This window comes from Polypterus senegalus, chromosome 11 (genome assembly GCF_016835505.1).
Source record: "Polypterus senegalus isolate Bchr_013 chromosome 11, ASM1683550v1, whole genome shotgun sequence".
NCBI classification, from domain to species: Eukaryota; Metazoa; Chordata; class Cladistia; order Polypteriformes; family Polypteridae; genus Polypterus; species Polypterus senegalus.
In genome coordinates this window covers 79,541,477-79,565,534 of record NC_053164.1, presented here as the reverse complement: position 1 = coordinate 79,565,534, position 24,058 = coordinate 79,541,477, and the positions used below count along the sequence as shown (strand labels likewise).

Genomic DNA, 24,058 nt, shown 5'->3' with positions numbered 1-24,058 from the left:
CCTATAACATTTTTAAACAAACTACTAACTTCAAGTTCTGTTCAATATTGTACAAGGATAGCAGAAAACAAAAATTGTAAAATTCTACTGAGGAAACGTCAAGTCTTCCCACCACATCTGGCTTCAGAGCAGCACGCTTACATGTTACAATATTTCCTCCGGTGCTGAAAGCCCACCCAGAAGGGCTGCTTGAGGCAGGGATACATGGGTACTTTTTTGCAAGTTTCCCCAATTTGGGGAAATATACCTCTTGTGTTTTCCAGCACTCAAATGGATTTACATCACTGTCCACCTCCGGTATCATCAAGTAGCTCATGATCTCTTTTTCAGTGGCAGTGTGCAGAGACTTGCCTTCTTTTAATTCCTGTGATTTTATTAATAACTGCTTAAAGACTTTTTTATTTTATATTTTTACCATGCTTTATATTAACTTCATCTGTTTGTTGTCTGGTACAAATCTTGTAATCGATATTTAACCCACTTCCTATCATCCAAATGACTTGAAATTTTGCACACTTACTCACTTCCGGTGACAATACATGAATCAATAATCAGTTTCACTAATTAATCAATTAATCCATGTTAATTATGAAATGAAATTTTCATATGAAAAATAGTTCAAGATTTCACCAATAGATGGCGCTAGTAATGGCTACAACTAAAACAAGCCCAAGACTAAAAAGTTGAAAATAATATATATATATATATATATATATATATATATATATATATATATATATATATATTTATATATATAAATACTTTTAAAAACCACGCTTATATTAAGTGTACTAAAAGTAAAAATACTGTAAGTCTCTCATACATCACTCGTAAAATAAAAGCGTGGGCACTTTTCATCAATCAACATTCAAAAAACATTTCTTAAAATCTTAGCAAAAATGCCCACGCTTTTATTTTACGAGTGATGTATGAGAGACTTATTTTTTACTTCTTAGTACACTTTTTTACTTAATATAAGCATGGTTTTAAAAAAGTATTTTTTATATATATATTATTTTTTTTATTATGCAGCCATAGGGGTGGGATGGAGCAGGGCGAGGAGGCCGGGATCTGTGGAAGTGTTTTAATAATAAAAGAAAAAAAACTGTGCTTTAGAATCAAGGACCCCCAACCAAGACGGATTGCAAAATAAAAAGCACACAATAGGCATGTGCTTCTCACGTAAATAACAATATTCTTTTCAAACAAATTATGTCAAATGGATTTTTTTTGCCTGATACCAGGGGTGTGTAGGCACTAGATTTTACTTCACAGATGGTGAAACAATTTAGCTGTCGAGCTGTCTTTAACAGCAAACAATTTCCGACATTGTTTGCAGATTGACATTTTTAAGCAAGCCAGACCATCTCCTAGCGAGTGAGGATGATCCACATCTTGTAATTAAATCTAACGATGTAAATTGCAAGGCTGTTTTATACCCTGACACTGTTTGGTCCCTGAGTTTTAGGCAGCTATGCGAGCTTCACTTGTGGTACTTGTGCAGTAGTCTATCCTGTTAGGTTAGACTGTGAGCCCAAAGACTCTCAAGAAGTGTTTTTGATTAGTTTTTGCAAAGTGAGTGACATAATTGATAATTTCAGCTTGCACATCATTAAAACAACAATTAAGATATTATCATAGGTGCTACATATCACACTCCATCCATCCATTATCCAACCCGCTATATCCTAACTACAGGGTCACGGGGGTCTGCTGGAGCCAATCCCAGCCAACACAGGGCGCAAGGCAGGAAAAAACCCCGGACAGGGTGCCAGCCCACAGCAGGGCAAACACACACACCAAGCACAGACTAGGGACAATTTAAGATTGCCAATGCACCTAACCTGCATGTCTTTGAACTGTGGGAGGAAACCCACTTAGACACGGGGAGAACATGCAAACTCCACGCAGGGAAGACCTGGGTAGCAAACCCGGGTCCCCTAACTGCGAGGCAGCAGCGCTACCACTGTGCCACCCTATCACACTCTTAACGTTGTATTTATAAAAGTGTAATAACACCATTAGGAAAAATAGAAAATATAAATAGCAAAGCTTACCAAAACTCTGCATTACCAAAGGTGGATGTTGTCCTGTGTGACTTTTTGATTCAGCAAGCAGAGAAATACATGACTCGTGCTCTCCGAGTTGCAGGTAAAATGGTCTCATTCTCTTTCTCATGTGTCTTTCCCCTGTTGTCACTCTGTGGTCTCTTAGATGAGTCTTTATTTATGTCAAAAATACAAGTTTGGTTCTGGACCATGTGACATTACACACATATGACCTATGAGCTAACTGGCCTGGCGATGGATGGCTCTGTCCAAAGCTTTGATGGTCAAACTTACCTGTGCAATATCTTGTTGTCTCTTGTTCTTTTACTATTACGTTGTAAACTGTCTGACAATTTTAAAGTAAAACTAACAAATTATTTAGATAACAAGACACATGAATTAAAATTAGAAACATTGGTTAAAGACAGAAAAAATGTACAAATGTATTAATAGTTTACGAGAAAGAAAGGATACAGGTGTATTTAGATAAGATGCCTTTGAACATTAGTTAGATAAATTTCTTAGTAAATTAGTTAGATTCTTTATAGTCCACTATAGTTCATTTGAGCAAAATTAAACAAAAAAAAAAAAACTTATAAAAGAGGCAATCTATGGTTTCGAAAAATGATGATTTTATCCTTTAGGGCACACACCAAAAGGCAGAACAGAAGACATGTTTTGTTTTGGAATTTTTTTTATTAATTCACAACTGTTTTTGGAAAGATATTTTTTTACTATTCATCTTTTTGTTTTCTTTGTACAGGTATTCATCATATGCGTGGCTTTATAAAAGTGATGCATTAATGGACAATACAATTACACAAAAAATGTAACATTTATTTTCTTCCTCAAACAAGGTACAAAGACAAGTGAGCCTTGTAACTAAGCTGAACACGACTCTCTTCAAATTGACTCAAACACAAACACACAAAAAACAGAATTGTCATTATTTCATTCCTTTTCACAGGCTGTTAGGACCCCATAAATAAAATCAGAGAAGGTCTCGGATTTGACGGAGGTGATTTGAACAGTTGCACATTTGTCATATTGCAATTCATGGACTTGAGCCTGAAATTTAGCTGGATTTAGCTGGAGACCCAGTTAAAAAAAAATGATTGCATGCTGGACTGCCTGACACAAGTGTCCAATCTGAATAATGCTGGGTGCCCTGTGTGAACATGAATTCAGCTCATTTTTTTCCACTGTGTTTTGGGGTTAAGATGAAGCTGGCATCATACAAGAAGTTGAGGCAAACTCCTCTGAAACTCGCTGATCAATCCATTCTGAACACAAGCAATGGAAGGTCTGTCAAAGAATTTAGAAGTTGAAATGTGTAAACCTTTTAGTATTGGTCCTCATGTGGTTTTTTTGTTACCTGTCTGACAACCTGAAATTTATAATAGAACAGCAACAAAATAAGATAGAAAAGAAAGAAATATAATCTACAGACCAAAATAAAACTGCCACCAAGTCCAGGCTGCCCTCCTCGTGTCTGAGGCAATTGAACTGGTCGCGGCTGTGACTTTACATCAAGGACCAAAGTCACGTAGGTTTATTAGAGGAGCTGCAAACGCAAACCTGCTGAGTTAATATAACTCTGGCTGGGTTTTCCTTTTGAAGTTAAACCTCTGACTGTAATTGAATGGCCTTCTGCATCCTTGATACAAGAGCAGCTGCTGTGAGATCAGGGCTGACAAATGTACTTTAGGCAGTCGCGTGACCTTCATACTATAAGGTTAAATCTTGGAAGCCCCCCACTTAGATTTGTGCTCTATTTCTTACACTACAGGTTGTGGGTATTTCACCCCCCCAAAGAGCCCCCCCTCCCCACTACCCCCCTCCACAATTTAGAAAGAAAGAGTGCACCATTGCGAGCAGTGCTGCGAGACTTCTCAGAAGGCGTGAGGCCCGACATAGACTGTGAGTCGCAGGGCCGAGCTGGTCTGGTAGCTCATGAGGGGGTTCACTGACACCATCTCCAGGTCCAGGACGTACTCTTTTGGACCAGTCACTGGTCGGGCAAGCACCAGCATAGCACTGATGTTATTGATTTGCTGCAAAAGGAAAATAGTTATTTATCAAACAAAGATATGCAGGCATATTCCAGAGGATTACCAGAACCATTTCATTTTGGACTTTGACTATTATCAAGAAAGCATTTAAACATTTTAATGTCGTATCATGGCATGTGATTAATTTAAATGTCAATAATGATCACTCTATAGTAATCTTAAGCTTTACATACTAGGTGAAGAAAGAAGAATAGATCAACAGCATGACACAGTGGAACACTGAGCCTCCCTGGTTACTCTCTCAGTTGGGTTTATACATTCCCTCTATTGTCTTCATGTATTTTTATTCCCAATGTGCTATTGTTTTATTCTAGGATTCCAAAAAATGTGATCATTTGGGACAATTGGGGACTCAAATTTTGAGTCAATGTGGGGGTGCATGTGAGTTTTCCCAGGTGGTCTGTACAAGGTTGTCTTCCCACTTTGCAGTTAGTGCTACAGTCAGAGACAGGAACTGGAAAATCAGTCAGAAGATGGATAGATGGACAAAGAAAATCTATCCATTCTCCCTTTAACACTATAGAAGTATTGAATGCAAGGATAGAAGCTCAAGTAACATAAAAAGCAATTAAAATAAGAAATGCTACAGAAAAGTGATAGGTGTAGAATAACACACGCAGTTGGCACAGTGGTAGTTCTGCTGCTTTGCAGTAAGGAGATTATGGGTTCGCTTCCCAGGTCCTCCCTGCATGGAGAGCACTTTGAGTAGTGAGAAAAGTGCTACAGTATATAAATGTAAAGATTATTATTATTATTATTATTATTATTAATGTAGACCCTGACAAAGAGAGTCATATTGGTAATGATGTTAAGATAGCCACTGCATGCAATCTAGGGACACGAGGGGCTATCCCAGAAGCACTTTGGTGCAGGACAGCAAGCAGCTTTGGATAGGATGCCAGTCTATCATAGGACTCAATAACCCACACATGGGCCAATTTGAAGATGTGGGAGGAAAAATGGACTACCAAGAGAAGAACTCATGCAGATACCGACAATGACTGGGCATGGGATTCTTACACAACACACAAGTCCATGAAGCAGCAGCACTATCTACTTTGCCAAACGGATCAGTTAAGTTAAATGTTTTTTATGGCAGACTGGCCTTAAGTTTTCCTTCAGCAGAGTGAAACAAGTTAGCATATCTAATGATTTCAATCATTAGATATGCAACAGAACTGAAGGCCTTATCTCCCCCAGCCAGACTGGCAGTGTGGCTGAAGGGAAGTAGTATGTATTGATTCAGTGAAGTGCAAGCACAGATAAACTGGATTTTTCTCTAAATTCCTGAAGAAACCGTTGATGTTGGAGTAGGATTTGTTTGGTCATTCCTGCAAGCATCAGTGAAGACTGCCTGTAAAGTTCTGAACTGTTTAATGATAGGTATGTCTTTTTATGAAAATGACGGACATTGCCCCTCTAGGTTTAGGGTCAGTTTTGAGTGCCACATTTATGGTAAACTTCTCTGTGGCCACATTTCCTTTGCCATTACACAGGGCCATAAAAGCCAGTTGGCTAGAGGAGTTGTTTTTACTTACCCTGATGTAGAATTCCCCGTGTTCATCTCCTGAGCGGACCCGAAATGTGTTGTAGGCTCCAGGATACACACTGGTGGCTTGGATCTGAAAGATGTCTGATGGCACAGGGCGGTCAGATGTGATGCTCATGTAGCGGTGCACAATTGAGAACGGCAGCTCCCGGCACTCTGGCTTCACCACAGGGCACACGCATCGGCTGCAGAAACACAAAGAACAGTGCCTTTAGATCAGAATGGTTCTTTATTTAATAAAAAGCCAAGCAAAATGACACCTTTTATTGGCTAACTAAAAAGATTACAATATGCAAGCTTTGGAGGCAACTCAGACCCCTTCTTCAGGCAAGATGTAATCATCATTTACACATACACATTTATATTTAGTGTATTTAACACAATGGCATTGGTGGAATATGTGAAGAAAAAAAAAATCAATGGGGTTTTCATAGCCCAATGTTCAATCCATTAATAAGACCACTCTCTTACTGTCAGACCTTCACTTAAAATATTACTGTCAACACGTGTGTTAAAAGAAGAATGAAATAATAGGCTGATAATGAAGAAAAAGCATGAAATGGCAGGTTACGTTTTCAGAGGCACTAAAGGAACATCCATTGGATGAAGTTAGCATAGCAAACACCTGCTGCTCACAGGGTTTTGTATGATTATTTGGAATACATAACTCTTGCATTTATTGTTTCCATTGAATATTATTATGAGAAACTTGAAACAAACCTGCTGAAGTAATGGTAATGGAAGAAAAAAGCATTTGTTGAGCACTGCCTGAGCTACAAAGCAGTCTGCTGTAAGCTTTAATGCCACATGTTTTTTTTTTTTTTTTTCTGCACACGTTCTTGCCTACTGATGAGAATCCCACGGTTCTGTGGAGGAGTCTACATGGGGTCACATTCTCCATTTAGCTTCACTAAGCTGACCTTTTCTTATTTTAGTGAGTAAACATGCCACAAATATAAACATCAGATATAAAAAGAAATATTATTTCATGACTTTTAATTATGCAATTAGGATATTTAATCGTTTTGAATTGAATGCCTTCAGAAATTGTTTTGATACAGTCTGAACTATACAGCACCCCTATGTGGTCATTCCTTGTAATTACCACTAAAGAATATTGGTATACTGTACTAGTAAATACATACAAGGTGCATACTGTACTAAGGTTGGGAGCAGACACTGATTACAGCTTGTTGCCGCACCTACTGCACCACGAACCACCTGGACGTGTACCCGAGTGCAGCAGGTGACAGTTTAGCACCACACTGGAACAGTGAGACCTGCAGGCTGGCCCAGAAAGACAGGGCACAAGGCACAGAGGGATAAATCCTGACTGGGCACTTATTCATTGTGAGCACAGCGACAGACGTCAGGCCAGTTTATAGTCTACAATCAACATGACATGCAGGTCTTTGGAATGTGGAAGGCAAACAGGAGTAATCCAACTGGACAAGTGGGACTGCAGAACTCTGGAGAAGTGAAGCTGCAATGCTAAACAGTAGTACAGTATACTGGTTAGAGGAGTGGAGCCCAACTCCTACCAAAAATTTACTGTGTAAGTTAGTAAACCTGTCTGTGTTCCAACTATTTACAAAAAAAAACCCAAAAAGTAACCTGAACTTGTAAGTTACCATAGATAAATTTAGAATCATAAAAACTACATTGTAATGTGTGGCCCAATGGACATGAACACTGCAGGCAAGAAAGGGGGACACCGAGTAGAAGAGGTTCAAGTTGTCATGCCAGTTCATGTAAGAATGCGTCACGAGGGGCCACCAGGCAGTGTGGTTGTACCAGAAGGGCTTGAGGCAGGGCGCCAGGGAAATGAAAAGTGTTGTGGATTTGGTGGCCATTTGTGGAATGCCAGAGGGCAGGTGACTCTGCAGTGGTCCAACTCTCTGAAAAAAATGGAAGCTAAGGAGGGAAGGTCAGAGGAAAAAGACATCTAGGCTCAAAAATGGCAGCATGTTGTCCTGAGTTGTGTTTACCCTGGGGAAATTGTCTTTTTAAGGAAACTGAATCCTCAGGGAAGCAGGGAGAGTTGGTGCCACTAGAAGCAGGTATCAATTAGTGTCCCTGTTAGAAAAGAGAGTTGCACCTGACTTCTGATAGAATTTAAGGGCTTGGCCTGTATTCTGGCCAAGGGCGAGAAGAGGACCAGGAAATGAAACGCTTGTCAAACTAGAAATGAGTGCAAACCGTAAAGACCAAATCCTACCCATCAAAGTCTAATCGTAAACTAGGAATCATAATGACAGACAGAAATGGGAGAATCAAAAAGCAGACAGCAGAGAAAGAATACGCATTTTATTTGAAAGCGTTTTTTAACCCCATCAGAGATACCGAATGAATCTTTGCTCCGGATTTAAAAGGTTGTGCAATGCAACTTCCATGGCAACGAGAAGCTGTGTGCCAGTAACAGGAGTAATAAACTGGTGGCACACAATTTTAAAACAGTGTTGTGGCACCATGAATACAATAGAGAAGTCCAGCAAAATGACACCATTTATTGGCTAACTTAAATTATCACAGCATGCAAGTTTTCAAGGTAATTCAGGCCCCTTCTTCAGGCAAAGATGTTATGTAATTTAGTGTCATTTTGGCTGAAGAAGGGCTTGAGTTGCCTCGAAAGCTTGCATATTGTAATCATTTTAGTTAGCCAATAAAAGGTGTCATTTTGCTTGCCTTTTCTATTGCATCCATAATGGCTAGCTAACACAGTACAACACCTTACTGGTACCATGAATAGTTAAATCATTACATTCAGGAAACATTTCATTTTGAGGAACCCACTCAGAAGGTGCTAGAGAAAAAGCAGCCCGAATTCCCATGTAATATATTATTCTAAAAAATATTTCAGGAGAGTAAAAAGAATTCTCCAAGTGCACAATTCATAACAAGCCAGAAAAGACCCAGGGCCAGTTCAGTTGGGGCAAGAACTGAATGCCACTTCATTATCGAAAACATGTACACTGGGCAAAATTAGAGTCACCAATTACCCCAGCACAATCAACTTTACAACATGGGAGGAAACCAGATTTCCCAAAAAAAAGTAAGATAAATGTAAACACGTCACGTTTGACCAGGGTAGGGATTGAACCAACAGTCTGTAATGCTGTGAGCCAGAAGGGCTAACCACTACACCATCCAGTGTCAACCATATGTAATAAATGAAAAATGGACCACCTGATTACATTCTCACCTCTGAACAGGACAACAATGGTGGAAATGACATGTGCTTGCAAAGAGGACAGCAGTGGACTACGAAACAGCAAATAAATAAAATGAAGCTGAAGGAATCGTCCAACACAGTTTCCGTAATAAATGGGTTTTTGGTGCCAACCAAAGACAACTGAATGGCACAAGCAATGGGCGTCAAACATCGAAGGTTAATGAAATTCTACATTTCAGGCGTGTCTTTGGTTTGCTGACAAGGCAAGTCTGCTGCTGCCCTCTGATTAAAGTCAAGTTATTCAGCACATGTGGGCACAGTAGGTTACAATATCATAATCCATGAGCATGTGCGGGTATCAAATAGCTTGGTGGGGTGGGAATGGCACTCAGATGATCATTATTTTAACAATATGTGTGGTAATGGGTGCAAAACAGGATGTGACAATTTTTGGAAGGATAGTAAAAATATAGTGGTTGGATTGAATTAGGGAAGGAAATGAAGTGGTCAAAAAGTAACTAATCAATGTGATTTACTTTCTTATTTAGCACTGAAATATTTAATATTACAACTGACATCAAACACAGAGGCCTCCACTCAACAGCTTATCTCATCCTTTCAATATTTTCTGATGGTCTAACAGTTCTTGGTGATCCAGCAATCATGCCCTTCACACCACCAGTAGACTTTGAAATAACATTACGAGAAGGAATTCTTCTTTGCAATGGCATGCCGAACTTGATAAGAAATCTTCTTTTCACCTCGGCTATAGATTAGGATTCAATGTATGCCATTAATGCAATGAGGCATCAACCAGTTGTCCATGGCCGCTGAAACTCAATTTAGCACAACAACACTGCCATACCAGCCTATATAATCACCCGGAAAATCTTCACATCCTCGCCTACACCAATAATTTTGAAGTCAGTTATTTTTTTGTGGGAAACATTCATTTGCCTTGGAAACTTGTATTCTTAAGGGGAGCATTATTCATAAATATGAAAATAAACCCCATGTTCACAATGGTGATCTAATCGTAAATGTTGATTCGTGTCTTAATGTTGCATGCATATAGACTGTGCAAAAATATAAGTAACTTTAGTAAGACTCCACCATATTTAAAGAGGTCTAGCTGTTCATTTCCCTTCATTCTATCTTTCCATATGTAGTAACTTTTCCCCCTCACTGACTGCACTGGAGCTCATTACATGAATGCTTTTGAAGTTTTCATATGTTATTTCATACATTGTTAGCAATTTGAGCACTCAGGTTTTACTGTTGCTAGTGAAATTTAATTTTTTGAAGCATTGCGATAAATAAGCTCCTGTTTCATGCCACTGATACATCCAGCTATTAAGATGTTTAGCCCCTCTAACTGCATTAGTCAGAATACAAAGATAGGCAGATGATTAAAAAAGAAAGACAGACCTGGAGAGAAACAAGAAGAATCTGCAAGGCTCAGAGCACACATATAAAACAATAGCAGCTGACAACAAATTCTTCCAATACAGGGCTTTGGACTTGCTGGAAAACAAGGAAGAAGCTATCAAAGCTGGCAGGAAAAATGGACAGCTTTTGTTTGGGCAGCACATTACATATACTGGTGTGTCAATGCTGAAAGTGACAGTGAGGAATCTGCATGATCTCCAGTGTTCATGTGTGGAGTCCTGCTCTGCACCCACCACCCCAAATATTGTGTGTGCATGTTACAACGTGGCCACTCCAATGTTTCAACTTACTTTCACAAACCGTTTTAACTGAATGGCATTTATGTGCTAAACAACTACAGACAAAGGATTAACTTCATGATATTCTGCATTAGTACCATTGATTTGCTGCACGGCTCCCATCACATGGCCTTTGCTTATTTGAAGATACTGCAACACAGAGAAATGAACACCTACAGTGGTGTGAAAAACTATTTGCCCCCTTCCTGATTTCTTATTCTTTTGCATGTTTGTCACACAAAATGTTTCTGATCATCAAACACATTTAACCATTAGTCAAATATAACACAAGTAAACACAAAATGCAGTTTTTAAATGATGGTTTTTATTATTTAGGGAGAAAAAAAAACATCCAAACCTACATGGCCCTGTGTGAAAAAGTAATTGCCCCCTGAACCTAATAACTGGTTTAGCCACCCTTAGCAGCAATAACTGCAATCAAGCGTTTGCGATAACTTGCAATGAGTCTTTTACAGCGCTCTGTAGGAATTTTGGCCCATTCATCTTTGCAGAATTGTTGTAATTCAGCTTTATTTGAGTGTTTTCTAGCATGAACCGCCTTTTTAAGGTCATGCCATAGCATCTCAATTGGATTCAGGTCAGGACTTTGACTAGGCCACTCCAAAGTCTTCATTTTGGTTTTCTTCAGCCATTCAGAGGTGGATTTGCTGGTGTGTTTTGGGTCATTGTCCTGTTGCAGCACCCAAGATCGCTTCAGCTTGAGTTGACGAACAGATGGCGGACATTCTCCTTCAGGATTTTTGGTAGACAGTAGAATTCATGGTTCCATCTATCACAGCAAGCCTTCCAGGTCCTGAAGCAGCAACACAACCCCAGACCATCACACTACCACCACCATATTTTACTGTTGGTATGATGTTCTTTTTCTGAAATGCTGTGTTCCTTTTACGCCAGATGTAACGGGACATTTGCCTTCCAAAACGTTCAACTTTTGTCTCATCAGTCCACAAGGTATTTTCCCAAAAGTCTTGGCAATCATTGAGATGTTTCTTAGCACAATTGAGACGAGCCCTAATGTTCTTTTTGCTTAACAGTGGTTTGCATCTTAGAAATCTACCATGCAGGTCGTTTTTGCCCAGTCTCTTTCTTATGGTGGAGTCGTGAACACTGACCTTAATTGAGGCAAGTGAGGCCTGCAGTTCTTTAGACGTTGTCCTGGGGTCTTTTGTGACCTCTCGGATGAGTCGTTTCTGCGCTCTTGGGGTAATTTTGGTCAGCCGGCCACTCCTGGGAAGGTTCACCACTGTTCCATGTTTTTGCCATTTGTGGATAATGGCTCTCACTGTGGTTCGCTGGAGTCCCAAATCTTTAGAAATGGCTTTATAACCTTTACCAGACTGATAGATCTCAATTACTTCTGTTCTCATTTGTTCCTGAATTTCTTTGGATCTTGGCATGATGTCTAGCTTTTGAGGTGCTTTTGGTCTACTTCTCTGTGTCAGGAAGCTCCTATTTAAGTGATTTCTTGATTGAAACAGGTGTGGCAGTAATCAGGCCTGGGGGTGGCTACGGAAATTGAACTCAGGTGTGATACACTACAGTTAGGTTATTACTTTTTCATACAGGGCCATGTAGGTTTGGATTTTTTTTTCTCCCTAAATAATAAAAACCATCATTTAAAAACTGCATTTTGTGTTTACTTGTGTTATATTTGACTAATGGTTAAATGTGTTTGATGATCAGAAACATTTTGTGTGACAAACATGCAAAAGAATAAGAAATCAGGAAGGGGGCAAATAGTTTTTCGCACCACTGTATGCTTTGTTCCAGAAAGACAGTGCCAAATATCAGTAATATAAAAAAATTACCTGTTCAAAGTGGACGTATTTGGTACGTTTCAAAGACTTTGCTTCACGTTTCCTCTGATGTCATAGATACTGGGGAGACTTATTTTTCATTTAATTGATACATAATGCTTCACTTCAGGGAAAATTATTGTATACCATATTAATAGAAAAAAAATAACCTCAATTTAAAAATACTGAATATATCCTTTAAGGGTCTGCCATTTCATTAGATCTATTTTCTAACAAACATCTCTGGAATATTCTGGAATGTGTGTACCTTCTAAATTAACCCAGTGGGTGGCACAGTGGTTAGCCAGAGGCCTACGTCTGACTCCTGGCCTGTGCACTGGTGGTACTCCCTGCCTCCTTCTCTGATGAATCTAAATTGACCCAGTGTGAGAGGCAGTGCTCTGCAATGGCCCAGTGTTTCATTCCACTTCTCATGACCCTATACTGATAACTACAATTAATACACTTTTTTGTACTAGATATAATTTATTTTAGTGGTTTGTCATGTACTCTAATTATTACGACAGATCAAAACACACTGTATTTAAACGTGTGCCTCAGATGTCCCATGTTCCTTATTTTGTATGCACTGTGTGTCCCTCTCGTTACTGTGTCAAGCACTAGGGATTATTCTGAAAATTGCGTGTATACTGACAGAATGTAAATGAGTCCAATTTGAAAATAATTACATTCACGGACAAGTGGTTTCTTTAAATAACTCTTAGTGCTGTCCCAGAGGTCGTACTGTGACAGCAAAAGAAGAAACTGACCTAAATTGATCTTTTTTTTTTTCCTGTTTATTTCTTTCAAGCCATCCTCTTGCCTGGCAGGCAATTAGTGTGTGGGTCCAAAATGACACTTTGTGTTTATATTTTACCTTTTTGTAGAATTGTGCATGCATCTTCATTTGGGGAGATAGATGGGGACACGTTCATTTATTCATTCTTTCAAGTTCAGGACTGACTTATCCCAGTATGGGGTTGTAGGTAGCATGTACCAGCAATGTGGCATAGTGGTTAAGGCTGACACTATGAACTGCCTGTACTCCAATTGGAAAACCAAAGGAAATGTAACCATTTGTATCACAAATGTTTAAAGATGCCATGGATAAAGTTGTCAGCCAAATAGGTAAATGTAAAATGTAAATAAATGTAAGCATGAAAAGTAATGTGTAGAAATCTGCTAGACCATCACTAGACGCACTTGCACACAAACACTCAATCAGCAATGCCAGGCCAACCAACAGTGAAGAAAAAATCCACACAGGCATGGAGAGGAACTGGCAGATTAAGCAAATAATTTGAATTCAATATGCCTGAATGACACCTGAAATGGGAATGCAAGGTTGTATACCTGCAGCCAGACTGCCATATCATCTTGGGCTCATTTTACCAAGGGCCTGTGTAAATTGAAGTTATTTAATGGTGTGAGGGTGATGTCTACATAGGAGACTGTAACAAACCAAGATGCACACTCACTACCTTCAAATTGTATAACGTTAAACACAACAGTTGTACAAGCAGAGAAGAACGTTGGAGCCTTTATCATGTTCTGTACTGAATATATTGTTTAAGCTTCTGTTGGTCTCAAGAGGCCATGACATACAGTATTCGCACATGGATGGGACACAGAATCTTGGTGTGGCTGTAAAGTCCGATTTGTGAGTGGCAATCCTCCTGGCAATAGCTACACAAAAAGTTGCTGCTGCTCGGGTTTGTTTTCTAGATTACCTTTTTTTGTGCTCTCTTTTTTAATGCAGTGGTCTCTTTTTTGCTGGTGCCTCTCCGGATGTCCTCTCTCTGGCGAATGTGGAACACATCTGTTGATATCAACGGCCATAGACTTCATAGACCATGTCACATTTCCAGATGTCCTTAAACAGGTGATGGATGCAACCTTGTACTCTGGTGCCAGCCGGCAGCTCACTGTACAAGACATCCTTGAGGATCCTTCTGTCAAACATCTGGTAGACATGGTCATTCCAGCAGAGTGGGCACTACAACAGCAGAATGTAAAGAATGGGGATGTTTGCACATGTAAGGACCTCCTCGTTCATCGTGTGGTCCAGCTGATATCAAGAATAAGAATTAATCATCCTTCTTATCTGGAGTGGAGTGTCCAGGATTTACTGGACACAATACTTGTAGGTTAAGTTTCATGTTGCTTCAGTCTCTGTGAGTCAGCTTGACAAAGTTCTAAGACTGTGGTAAGATCTTCCATGTCCAGTGAGAGTGTTTTAATAACTGTGGAGCCTTTTCTAGAATTGTTGCAAACTCATTGGCTTGTTGAGACCCTGAGTATTGTCGATGTTGAGCGATGTTTCCTTAGTGGCCTGATGTGGTGGATTTTCTTGGGCTGAAGGCAAATCTTACAGTACACTACCAAGTGACCAGTGTTGCAGTCTACACTCTGGAAAGAGTGTCATGAGCACATTCTTCAGGTGGCACCTCCTGATCAGATATACTGTACCTGGTGCCAGTGCTTGGAACAAGGATGTCTCCAGGAGACATTTGATCACGGCTTGCTCTGTACAAAGGTGTTAGTGATGCACACATTGTGAAGTGTGCAGAGCTGAAGCAAGCGTTATCCATTTTCATTCATGCTGCCATCTTCCAACTATCCAGGGCAGTTTGGCCAGGCTTCTTGATCCATGTCCACTCTGGTATTAAAGTCTCCAAGTAGCAGAGCTGCTCCTGTGTGGGGATTCTCTTCATGGCTCTCTGGAGCTGATCGTATAACTCATCCTTGACTTCCTAGCGAGAGTAGAGGGTGTGTGCATACACTGACAAGGGCATTGGATCCATCTATTGTGGGAAGTCCCAAGGATATTATTCTCTCTATGTCGTTCACACTAGGCTCTATCATTACCAATAGTGTATTTTTGACAGGAAAGCCGAGACCTTACTCCCTAGCAGCCTATGTGCCCTTTCCTTGCCAGAAAAAAGTAAAGTGTTTTCCATGCAGAGTGCCAAAGTCAGCCAGGCAGGTCTCTTAGAATGTGGCAATGTTTTCTTGCATGGGTTTTCTGTGTGTTGTCTGATAGACTGGTCATCAAGGTTGTGATGAATCCAATATCAAACTCGGAGTGCTGGTCTTTTTCTTTTCTGAAGTCATTTAATGGTGCGAGGGAGATGTCTGCACAAGAGACTATTACACATAGAAATGCACACTCACTGACTTCAATTCACATAACCGTAAACCTAACAGTGGCACAAGCAGATATGAAATTAGGAGCCTTTATCATGTTCTGCAAACTTTTTTTTTGTATATTTAATATAGAGTTTAAAAGTTTTTATCGGGCTAGGTGACTTGTCCATTTGCCTCTCACAGTACCATAACTGAGTATTCCTGTTACTTTCCCCTTTGACACATGTTCCTCACCATCTCCCACCAGCGTGTTTGTTAAACTGTCCTTATGACTGAATGCTCTTAAGGGCCTCTTCTGCAGCCCCGGTTTGACACCCCACCCCAGGGTTTCTTCTGGGTCAGCCTTATATTTTTCTCTTGGGACACCAACCTAGAACCCCCTCTATTAACTCTTGGTGTCCCTGCTTCCTTGAGCCTTCCATTGGCCTCAATGGGTGAGGTCTTCAAGGCAGCTCCACAGCTGACCCACAGTCAGAGCTGTGTGCCCTCTTGCAGGCAGGTGATGCTGCCACTTCTGGTGTTCCCTTTTTTAGACTCTCTTCCTCTATAATGAGAGGGTAAGGCATCCTTGTCCATAGCTGGGTCACCTGCCTTAGCGTTTTGGTAGCACAATATAGTACATGCCTCCAGCCTTCCAGGCTTCTTCTTACTGCACCTCCCTGGGACAGCAAGTAACCACAAAAGGCTTACCACCCACACTGTGTTCCCATGTTGATATATGCTGGACGTCTTCTGGTGCAGATGTGCCTCTATTTCTATATGCAGTACTTGGCTAAGCACTCTACAGCCCTGGTTAATTTTACCAGTCAAGCACTCCTCACAATAATACAGTATATTAAATAGTTTACCTTTGTAGCTGGATTTTTGGGGTGCAGGACAAATTGAATATGAACAGCAACAGCACAGACGCTCCACCGAATCAACGGGAACTAGGGTCTGGTCCCTGGAACTTTGTGCCATTGTGCTATTCCTATTCCTGTTCCTTACCAAAGAATAAAAAAGGTTGGAATAACACAATGATCAATATACTAGTCTGTGTCAATAAGGTAAAAGCCTTGGTGAGCACAGCACAAACAACAAGACTCATGGTGATCTCATATGGAGGATATTGTGACCTTCAGTAATTATAATAAAGTCCTTGATTTCCAGCAGTCACACAGTGTTACTCTGTTATTTTAAAGCTGCAAAAAAAACCCCAAAAAACTAGGATTTCAAATTATAGTAATTTCCATTAGGCCATAATTAGTTGTCCTTATGGATGTTAATTGATCCTCTATGTACGAACAGCAAAAGGGCATCAACAGGGAGCTGGCAACTTTACACCTTAAACAGATGCCAGCCAGAAAATGTAAAATGTGAGTGCCATCCACATGGCAGTACCTCTGACTGCCCAGTTATGGTAAAGATTTACATAAGCAATTATTCTCAAAGTTTCAAGAAAAACCTTCAGCACGACTTATTGTGCAAGCTGCACAATGGCATATTGCCCACTAGGGGTCACTGAAGGAATGCCAACATGCAGAGAAGCGGATAACAACAATGAAATTCTGCTCATTTTCTTGTGAGTCTTGATGTTTTTGAATGTCAAAAATAAATACCTACTTGTCTGACACCTGGACATAGGGCTCCTGGCAGCGGTTTGTGTCAACACACTGGTAACCCCCGTGGATGTTAACACAGGTCTGAGATTCAGGGCACTGGTGGGCATTGGTCTCACATTCATTGATATCTAGAAGGGAAAAGAAAATAAAATGTGGGCGAGGGGAGGGAGGAATCCAAAGTCTTAACCATTGATTTTTTTTTAATATGTTTAGGGTTTTTTAAAACACAATAATCGTCTATGCAGCAGACAAATCCCATGGATTTTGTTTATGTATAATTTTCACATTACAGATTGAACAACGTTTGAGTCAGAAGTTGATAGAGGGTGACTTGCCAGCATTGAGCACCAGGCACAAACAAAACTTGGATGGGACACCAGTCTCATGCTCACAACCTCACCTAGATATCAGGCCAACTTAAAGTTGGCAATAAAACCCAAAGGGCACTTTATTGGTATCTGAAGGCAAAACCAACAATCAAACACATGATAAATGTACAAAGCTCAAACACACAGAAACTGAGCCAAAAGTTTAAATCTGTATCCTGGAACTATGAGATAGTATCACTAACCACTGTGTCACTTCATGCTTGAAGCTGATTTTTCACCACTGGTGAAAGGTTTTGTAAATGAACACATACCTTGGCATTGTCGTGTGCCCAGTAGCTGGTACCCTTCAGGGCAAGTGCATATGAAGCGCCCAGGCTCATTGACACACTGATGTTGGCAAAGGTAGCTGGAATAGCTGCACTCGTCAATATCTGATAAGAGAGGAAGCTCAGGTTATAGCTGGAAGTTTACAAGAATACAAATACACTTTTACCATCTGAAGACCTACAAGTGTAGGATAATGGGGATGTTGACTTACTATACCTTGTTTCAGCCTTAACTTTCTTAACTTTATTAAATTGTTAGAAGAACATTCCAGTAACAGTAAATAAACTAAGCAGTGCTTGGGCCTTAACACAGAAGACTTGCTAGAACCTTGATTGTGGGATGTGGATATGGAGTGCTTTTCCCCAATTTAGATTGTCTGAAAATACAGTATACTAACTTAAATATTAAATATCTTTTTATTGTCATGAGGAGTTTCTATTTATGGGGTGTACTTAGTCATTGGATTCTATTTAGTGCATTAAAATGTTTTATGGTCTGAAGCGAAAAATATTTACCAAGTGTCAGTTAGATGCTCACCATCCTGCTCTGAGCCCTAATGAAAAATACTGCAGTGGGAGAGGTGCCCACAAATAGGTTTAGTCCAAAATATGAATTGGTCCGTGTCAGGCATGTTCATTCTTATTCTATACATGATGGTAAGAAAAAGTCCATGAATTCCCATAAGGTATAATCTTCAAAGGTTAATGCAGTGTCTGCTTATGAGTGCAAGGTCAAGTAAGAATTTAGATGTCCAAAGGCATATAAAATTAAAACAAATTGACCAAGGAAACCAGATTTAAACAGACTGTCCAGGAGCTCAGTGATGCCCTGGTCCAGATCAGGGAGGAGATCCCTCAGGACACCATTCGTCGTCTCATTAGGAGCATGCCCTCTCGATGTCGTCAGGCATGCATACAAGCACGTGGGGGCCATACAAACTACCGAGTACGATTTTGAGTTGCTGCAATGACATTTCTGCAAAATGGACTAGCTTGCCGCATTATTTTTTCACTTTGATTTTTGGGGTGTCTTTGAATTCAGCCCTCTGTAGGTTGATAATTTTCATTTCCATCAAACGATGTGGCATCATTTCATTCCTAACACATTACCCAGTCCATAACAGTAGAGATATCCAGCAGACTTTTTTTCCCATTGAGATCTGATGTGTTTTCAAAGTGTCCCTTTCATTTTTTGAACAGTGTATTTTACTTTAAGCCCTCAGATAACTCTCAAAAAAACCAACAACAATGGTGTCTGCAACATTAACAATACAAAGTACAGAAAAGCACACCTCAGGATGAAAGGTTGACATGGAAAAAGACAGGCAATGAGGTGAAGAGTATAGCTGGATTTCTTTTAAAGGGCAGAGTTTCACAATTTTGTTTTTCCAGAGATGATACAGATACTTTGTGCATTTTCTAGATGTGGATCAACATTTGAGAACATTCTTGGCCTGAAAATGGACATATTTGGTAAGTTTTAAAGCTTTTGTTTCCACATTTGGACCTGTGTCCTATAATAATTAAAATATATAGAAAAAAAAATGTTTTACTTAATTTGCCTTGGAATATGTTAAGAACACAATTCCCCATGATTGTGAGAAAAAAACTTTAACTTGTAAAATATCCAAAAGATTGAAGTATGGGCACCAAGGATTTGTATCATCAGCATGATTGTTACATATCAATATAATTAGCTTACAATTAATACTGCTCAGTAATTTCACCATATTTCCGACTATGATGATGACTGGTTGTGATTTTCAACTGGTCTGGTAAAGCTGACTTATCACAAACCAGGGGAGACTTGATGTTATATGAGACTAACATCTTCCTCCCCCTCACGGTGTCATTGTTCAAAGATTGTGTTGGTGGTTGGATACAAATAGACAACAGGAAGAGAAGGCAGTGACTTCAAAGCTTGCCGTACACGGGATGTTGCTTCCAATCTGGCAAATAACTATGACAGCCATCGTAGATGGTACGTACGATTATGACTCTAATCATATTCAATTTGTAAATTCACACACCATTCTGAAATTAGTATGAAGTGCCACACATTCCTTAGTCTTGATTATTTTAGGAAGAAATGATAGTGGCCATTTTTCAGGGTGTTGAAGATGTGTCTCACTAAGTCTTTGAGTGCACTGCATGAACTTACAGTAATAGTTAAGGTCCAACACTGAAGATTTCAGATTTCTCGTGGATGCCAGATAACCTACAGATTGTACAAAGTCAACTGACCTAATCTTCAATTACTAATTTACATTTTAAAATATTTCAAGCCATGGTTAATTACTTATCTGATGAACCAGTTAGTCAAACATCATTTAGATGTACACCATGTCATCTTTCTTACCATTGCAGACAAAGCCATCCTGACCCAGCTCATAGCCCTGGTCACAGCGGCATATGAAGGTGCCATATGTGTTATAGCAGCGTTGTTGGCAAGGGGCTCCCATATCACATTCATTTACATCTGGGGGGGGGACAGAAGGAAGGAGAGAAGAATAATTATGTCAAAATTTCAAATTAAATATTCATTTTCAATATAAAACTCCCAAAACTGGTTGAATGTTAGCTGAAAAGCAGTGATTTGTCCCCAAGTTGTAACTAGACATAGCTGATGTTTTATTCCTTATGTATACAGTTACACAGTGGATGATCATACATCTTGCACTTTCTTTCCATTTCTTGAGTAATTGTTGCCCACCCACTTTCATGGCTCAATCTAGTTCTATTCTCCATTGGTTACACTTTTCTGAATTGGGCACACCTGGGTTGCAACTGTAAAATATGTCCTTAGAGAATAATCCAATGTGCCCCTGTCCAGCACCCCGTGGACACTAAGGGAGCTGAACTCTGCATATTGTGACAGCAGCTCTCAGTGTTTTAAGAGAGCCAGCACACTTTCAACACTAGCAGTTCACAATTAATATACCTCACCCCCTTTCCACACAGGTACTGGTTCATATTACATCTTAGAAAAGAAGTATGTCCTTATTGAAAAGTAGGAAGAACGTGCTGTGCAGGCTCCAAAAATGTGTAAACCAGAATAATGCATGCAGGATGTGCTTCATAAATAAACATAAAACCAAGTTTAAACTGATCACTTTCTAGTTGTTGTCGCTGCATTTTGAAAAGGTCTTCACTCTGTGTGCTGCCAGTAAATGTAAAATTCAACCACAGTACATCCAGTCCCAGAAAATATTAAGTTAAACCTAACGTGAAGAATGACTGAAGTAGCATCCACTGTTGCAGAGCCATTGCATTAATACTGTATTTTGCTAGTCATGAGCAAGTACTAGAATGGCATCTTGACCTGACTGAAAGCACACTTCCAGTAGTCAAAGTCCAAGAAAGACAAGACATCCACGCCTGCATGGGAGCTAAAACCACAGCTAGTCTCGTGAAATGATTATTGGGACCAGAAGTTTTTGAGAAATGCTCACAGTGATGGGATAGAAGCCATTGAAATCATATTGAGTGAACTAGCAAGACCCACTATACTATAATGAGTAATCCTGGAAGAATATAAATGTCTGGAATGTGCAGCTAGTCTTAGTGATGGTAGAAGACACTGAATGAAGCACCCTTCAGTTCCTCAACAAAGACATTTGATATTTGGTGGACAGTACACATCAATTATAAGGATAAAATGAATGAAATAATAGCACATGTGTCTTGTGGACAAAACTTAGGCCAGTCTTGTGTAAGGAAGGAAATGGCATCCAGTCATTTTGAGGGGTCAGTCTAGAGCAGGCGAAACATTTCTTGGGCAATGAATGGACTGGCCTCCTCTACTAGGCAGTGTGTGAAAGCACATTACCTTCAGCTGTTCATCGTCAAGGATATTAAATACCAGGTACAATACTATACAATACAATTTATTTTTGTATAGCCCAAAATCACACAAGTGCCGCAATGGGCTTTAACAGGCCCTGCCTTTTAAGAAAACAAGAAAAATCTCCCAAAAACCCTTGTAGGGAAAAAAAAATGGAAGAAACCTTGAGAAAGGCAGCTCAAAGAGAGACCCCTTTCCAGGTAGGTTGGGTCTGCAGTGGGTGTCAAAAAATACAATACACAGAACAGAACACAAGTAATCCTTAATATAATGTATAATATTACATTTATATAATATATACCGTATATATTTACGTACAAGTCGGGTCTTGAAACCTGAAAAACTGATCATAAAATCAGACCCTGACTTATACGCCCATTCAAAAATACGACACTTACATTTTTTTTTATTTTACTTCTTGCTTCCTCCAAGCTTGCACCAGTTTCTCAGATGCATCGAATTTAGTTGCAGCAGCGCAGTTACCAATTTCTTTCGCCACTTCAACTACTTTTAATTTAAAACCAGCTTTATATTTTCTTCTGATTGAATGTTCCATCGTAGATAAGGGATGCTCTTACGATAAAGGTGTATGAGGATGTGAGATACAAAAAACACAAATCGGTGCAAACGTTGCTTCAGAATAGTTTGGGTATTACCGTGTGGTCACGTAGGCACAATTCATAGGAAAAAAAGGCAGCATGCTCTGTGGTTAGTCTCTCAAGTGGGCGTTAGAATATCATAATCTCTTGGACCAATAGTGTCAGTTTTCCGCATTCGACTTATATGACTTACATTATAAAATACTGGGAATTATATGGTTAAATCAAGCACCGACTTATCTGTAGGAGAACTTAAATGCAAGTATATATAGTATATTTTACATATTATATATAATATTGTATGCATACAATATAATATGTAATATAACTACAGCAGGCAAGGTTGCAATTACCTTAAACTGATGTGCTAACACATTCTTTCTCTAACTTTAGGGCAAATTCCACTGCCTAACGCTCAAAATCCTTAAATTGCAGTACAACTCACATTGCACAACATTTTATCTTCTAATGTGTTGTTTTGTCCACATAATGTGACAGACACTACACAATCCGGCACAGACGAGGTTCACCAAGTCCTGGATTCATCTGTTGCAAAGGGTGTTTAAGGCCAAACATGTGAGAAATTACTAGCTCTGTCAAAATGGTTGCCAGATGTGCTGGTTGTGCTCATTTTCAGATGAGATATCAAATAGATATTAGTGCTCTTTCCAGAATTCCCCTCACTTTTCCACCATTTCTTGGGTCTCCTGGTCTACTTTTCCTCAAATTCACTTTGTAGTTGTCCTCACCTCATCCCCTCGCTGGCTATTGCTCATCACTGTTCTCAGTACTTGTCATACATCTGTTTATACAACAAGATTTTTTGCCACATAATTTCAAACAACGCCGAACTGGACGTCCTTAAATTAGTGAAGGGCATGAGGTGCAATTTTGGTTTGGGGATTTTATTACAGATCTCAGAAATTAGTTTGCAGTATTACAAACTGGGGCAAAAGGTCTTCAGTGTAAACCTGCAATTTTGAAGACATAATATCTGAAATGGCCTCTAACCCTCAAAACTAAAACGAGATCAACTTCAGAAGCATGCCTAACACTGAACTGCCTTGTAGGGGGGTTTTGGCACTGGCAGAGCAGACAGAACACAACAATTCTAAACATTTTAATAAGGTGATCTTGAGCTGCAATAATAATACTGGACAAACTTGTTAAGAAGGCAGGCTCCATTGTAGGATTAAAGTTGGACAGTTTAACATCTGTGGCAGAGCGACGGGCATTAAGCAAACTCCTGTCAATCATGAAGAATCCACTGCATCCACTGAACAGTGTCATCTCCAGGCAGAGGAGTAGCTTCAGTGACAGACTTTTGTCACTGTCCTGCTCCACTGACAGACTGAGGAGATCGTTCCTCCCCCACACTATGCGACTCTTCAATTCCACCGGAGTAAATGCGAACATTAATTTTATTTTAATTCTTTTCATTTGTATTATTATTTAATTTAATATTGTTTCTTTGTATCAGTATACTGCTGCTGGATTATGTGAATTTCGCCTTGGGATTAATAAAGTATCTATCTATCTATCTATCTATCTATCTATCTATCTATCTATCTATCTATCTATCTATCTATCTATCTATCTATCTAATATTTAGCACAAAGTGATCTACATCCACACTATATTAGTTTTTGAAAAAGTCATGTGCAATAGACATAAGATTATTGATTGCTTTTGGGGAAAAAATGTGTTAATCAATAGAAGGGTTAGATGGAAAAACAGTTTAAGACCCCATTGAGGAAATTATGAATGGCAGGGTATTGGAATCTTATGGCATGTTTTGTATGTTTCATTTTTGAATAATCCCTGTAG

General features: G+C 39.5%; 1 protein-coding gene across 4 annotated transcripts in view; it reads right to left on the bottom strand.

The window, feature by feature from the left end:
* Positions 1-2,864: 2,864 nt before the first annotated feature.
* Positions 2,865-24,058, bottom strand: part of efemp2a (EGF containing fibulin extracellular matrix protein 2a) — a 99,982-nt gene continuing 78,788 nt past the window's right edge. For all 4 annotated transcript variants that reach the window (XM_039769133.1, XM_039769131.1, XM_039769130.1 and 1 more), the window contains exons 7-11: positions 20,148-20,267; positions 17,774-17,893; positions 17,135-17,261; positions 5,659-5,854; positions 2,865-4,102 (exon numbers count right to left, since the gene is read on the bottom strand). In XM_039769133.1, the coding sequence (XP_039625067.1) occupies positions 3,941-4,102; positions 5,659-5,854; positions 17,135-17,261; positions 17,774-17,893; positions 20,148-20,267 (725 nt within the window). In that variant the 3' untranslated portion in view covers positions 2,865-3,940. The remainder of the gene's footprint in view (positions 4,103-5,658; positions 5,855-17,134; positions 17,262-17,773; positions 17,894-20,147; positions 20,268-24,058) is intronic.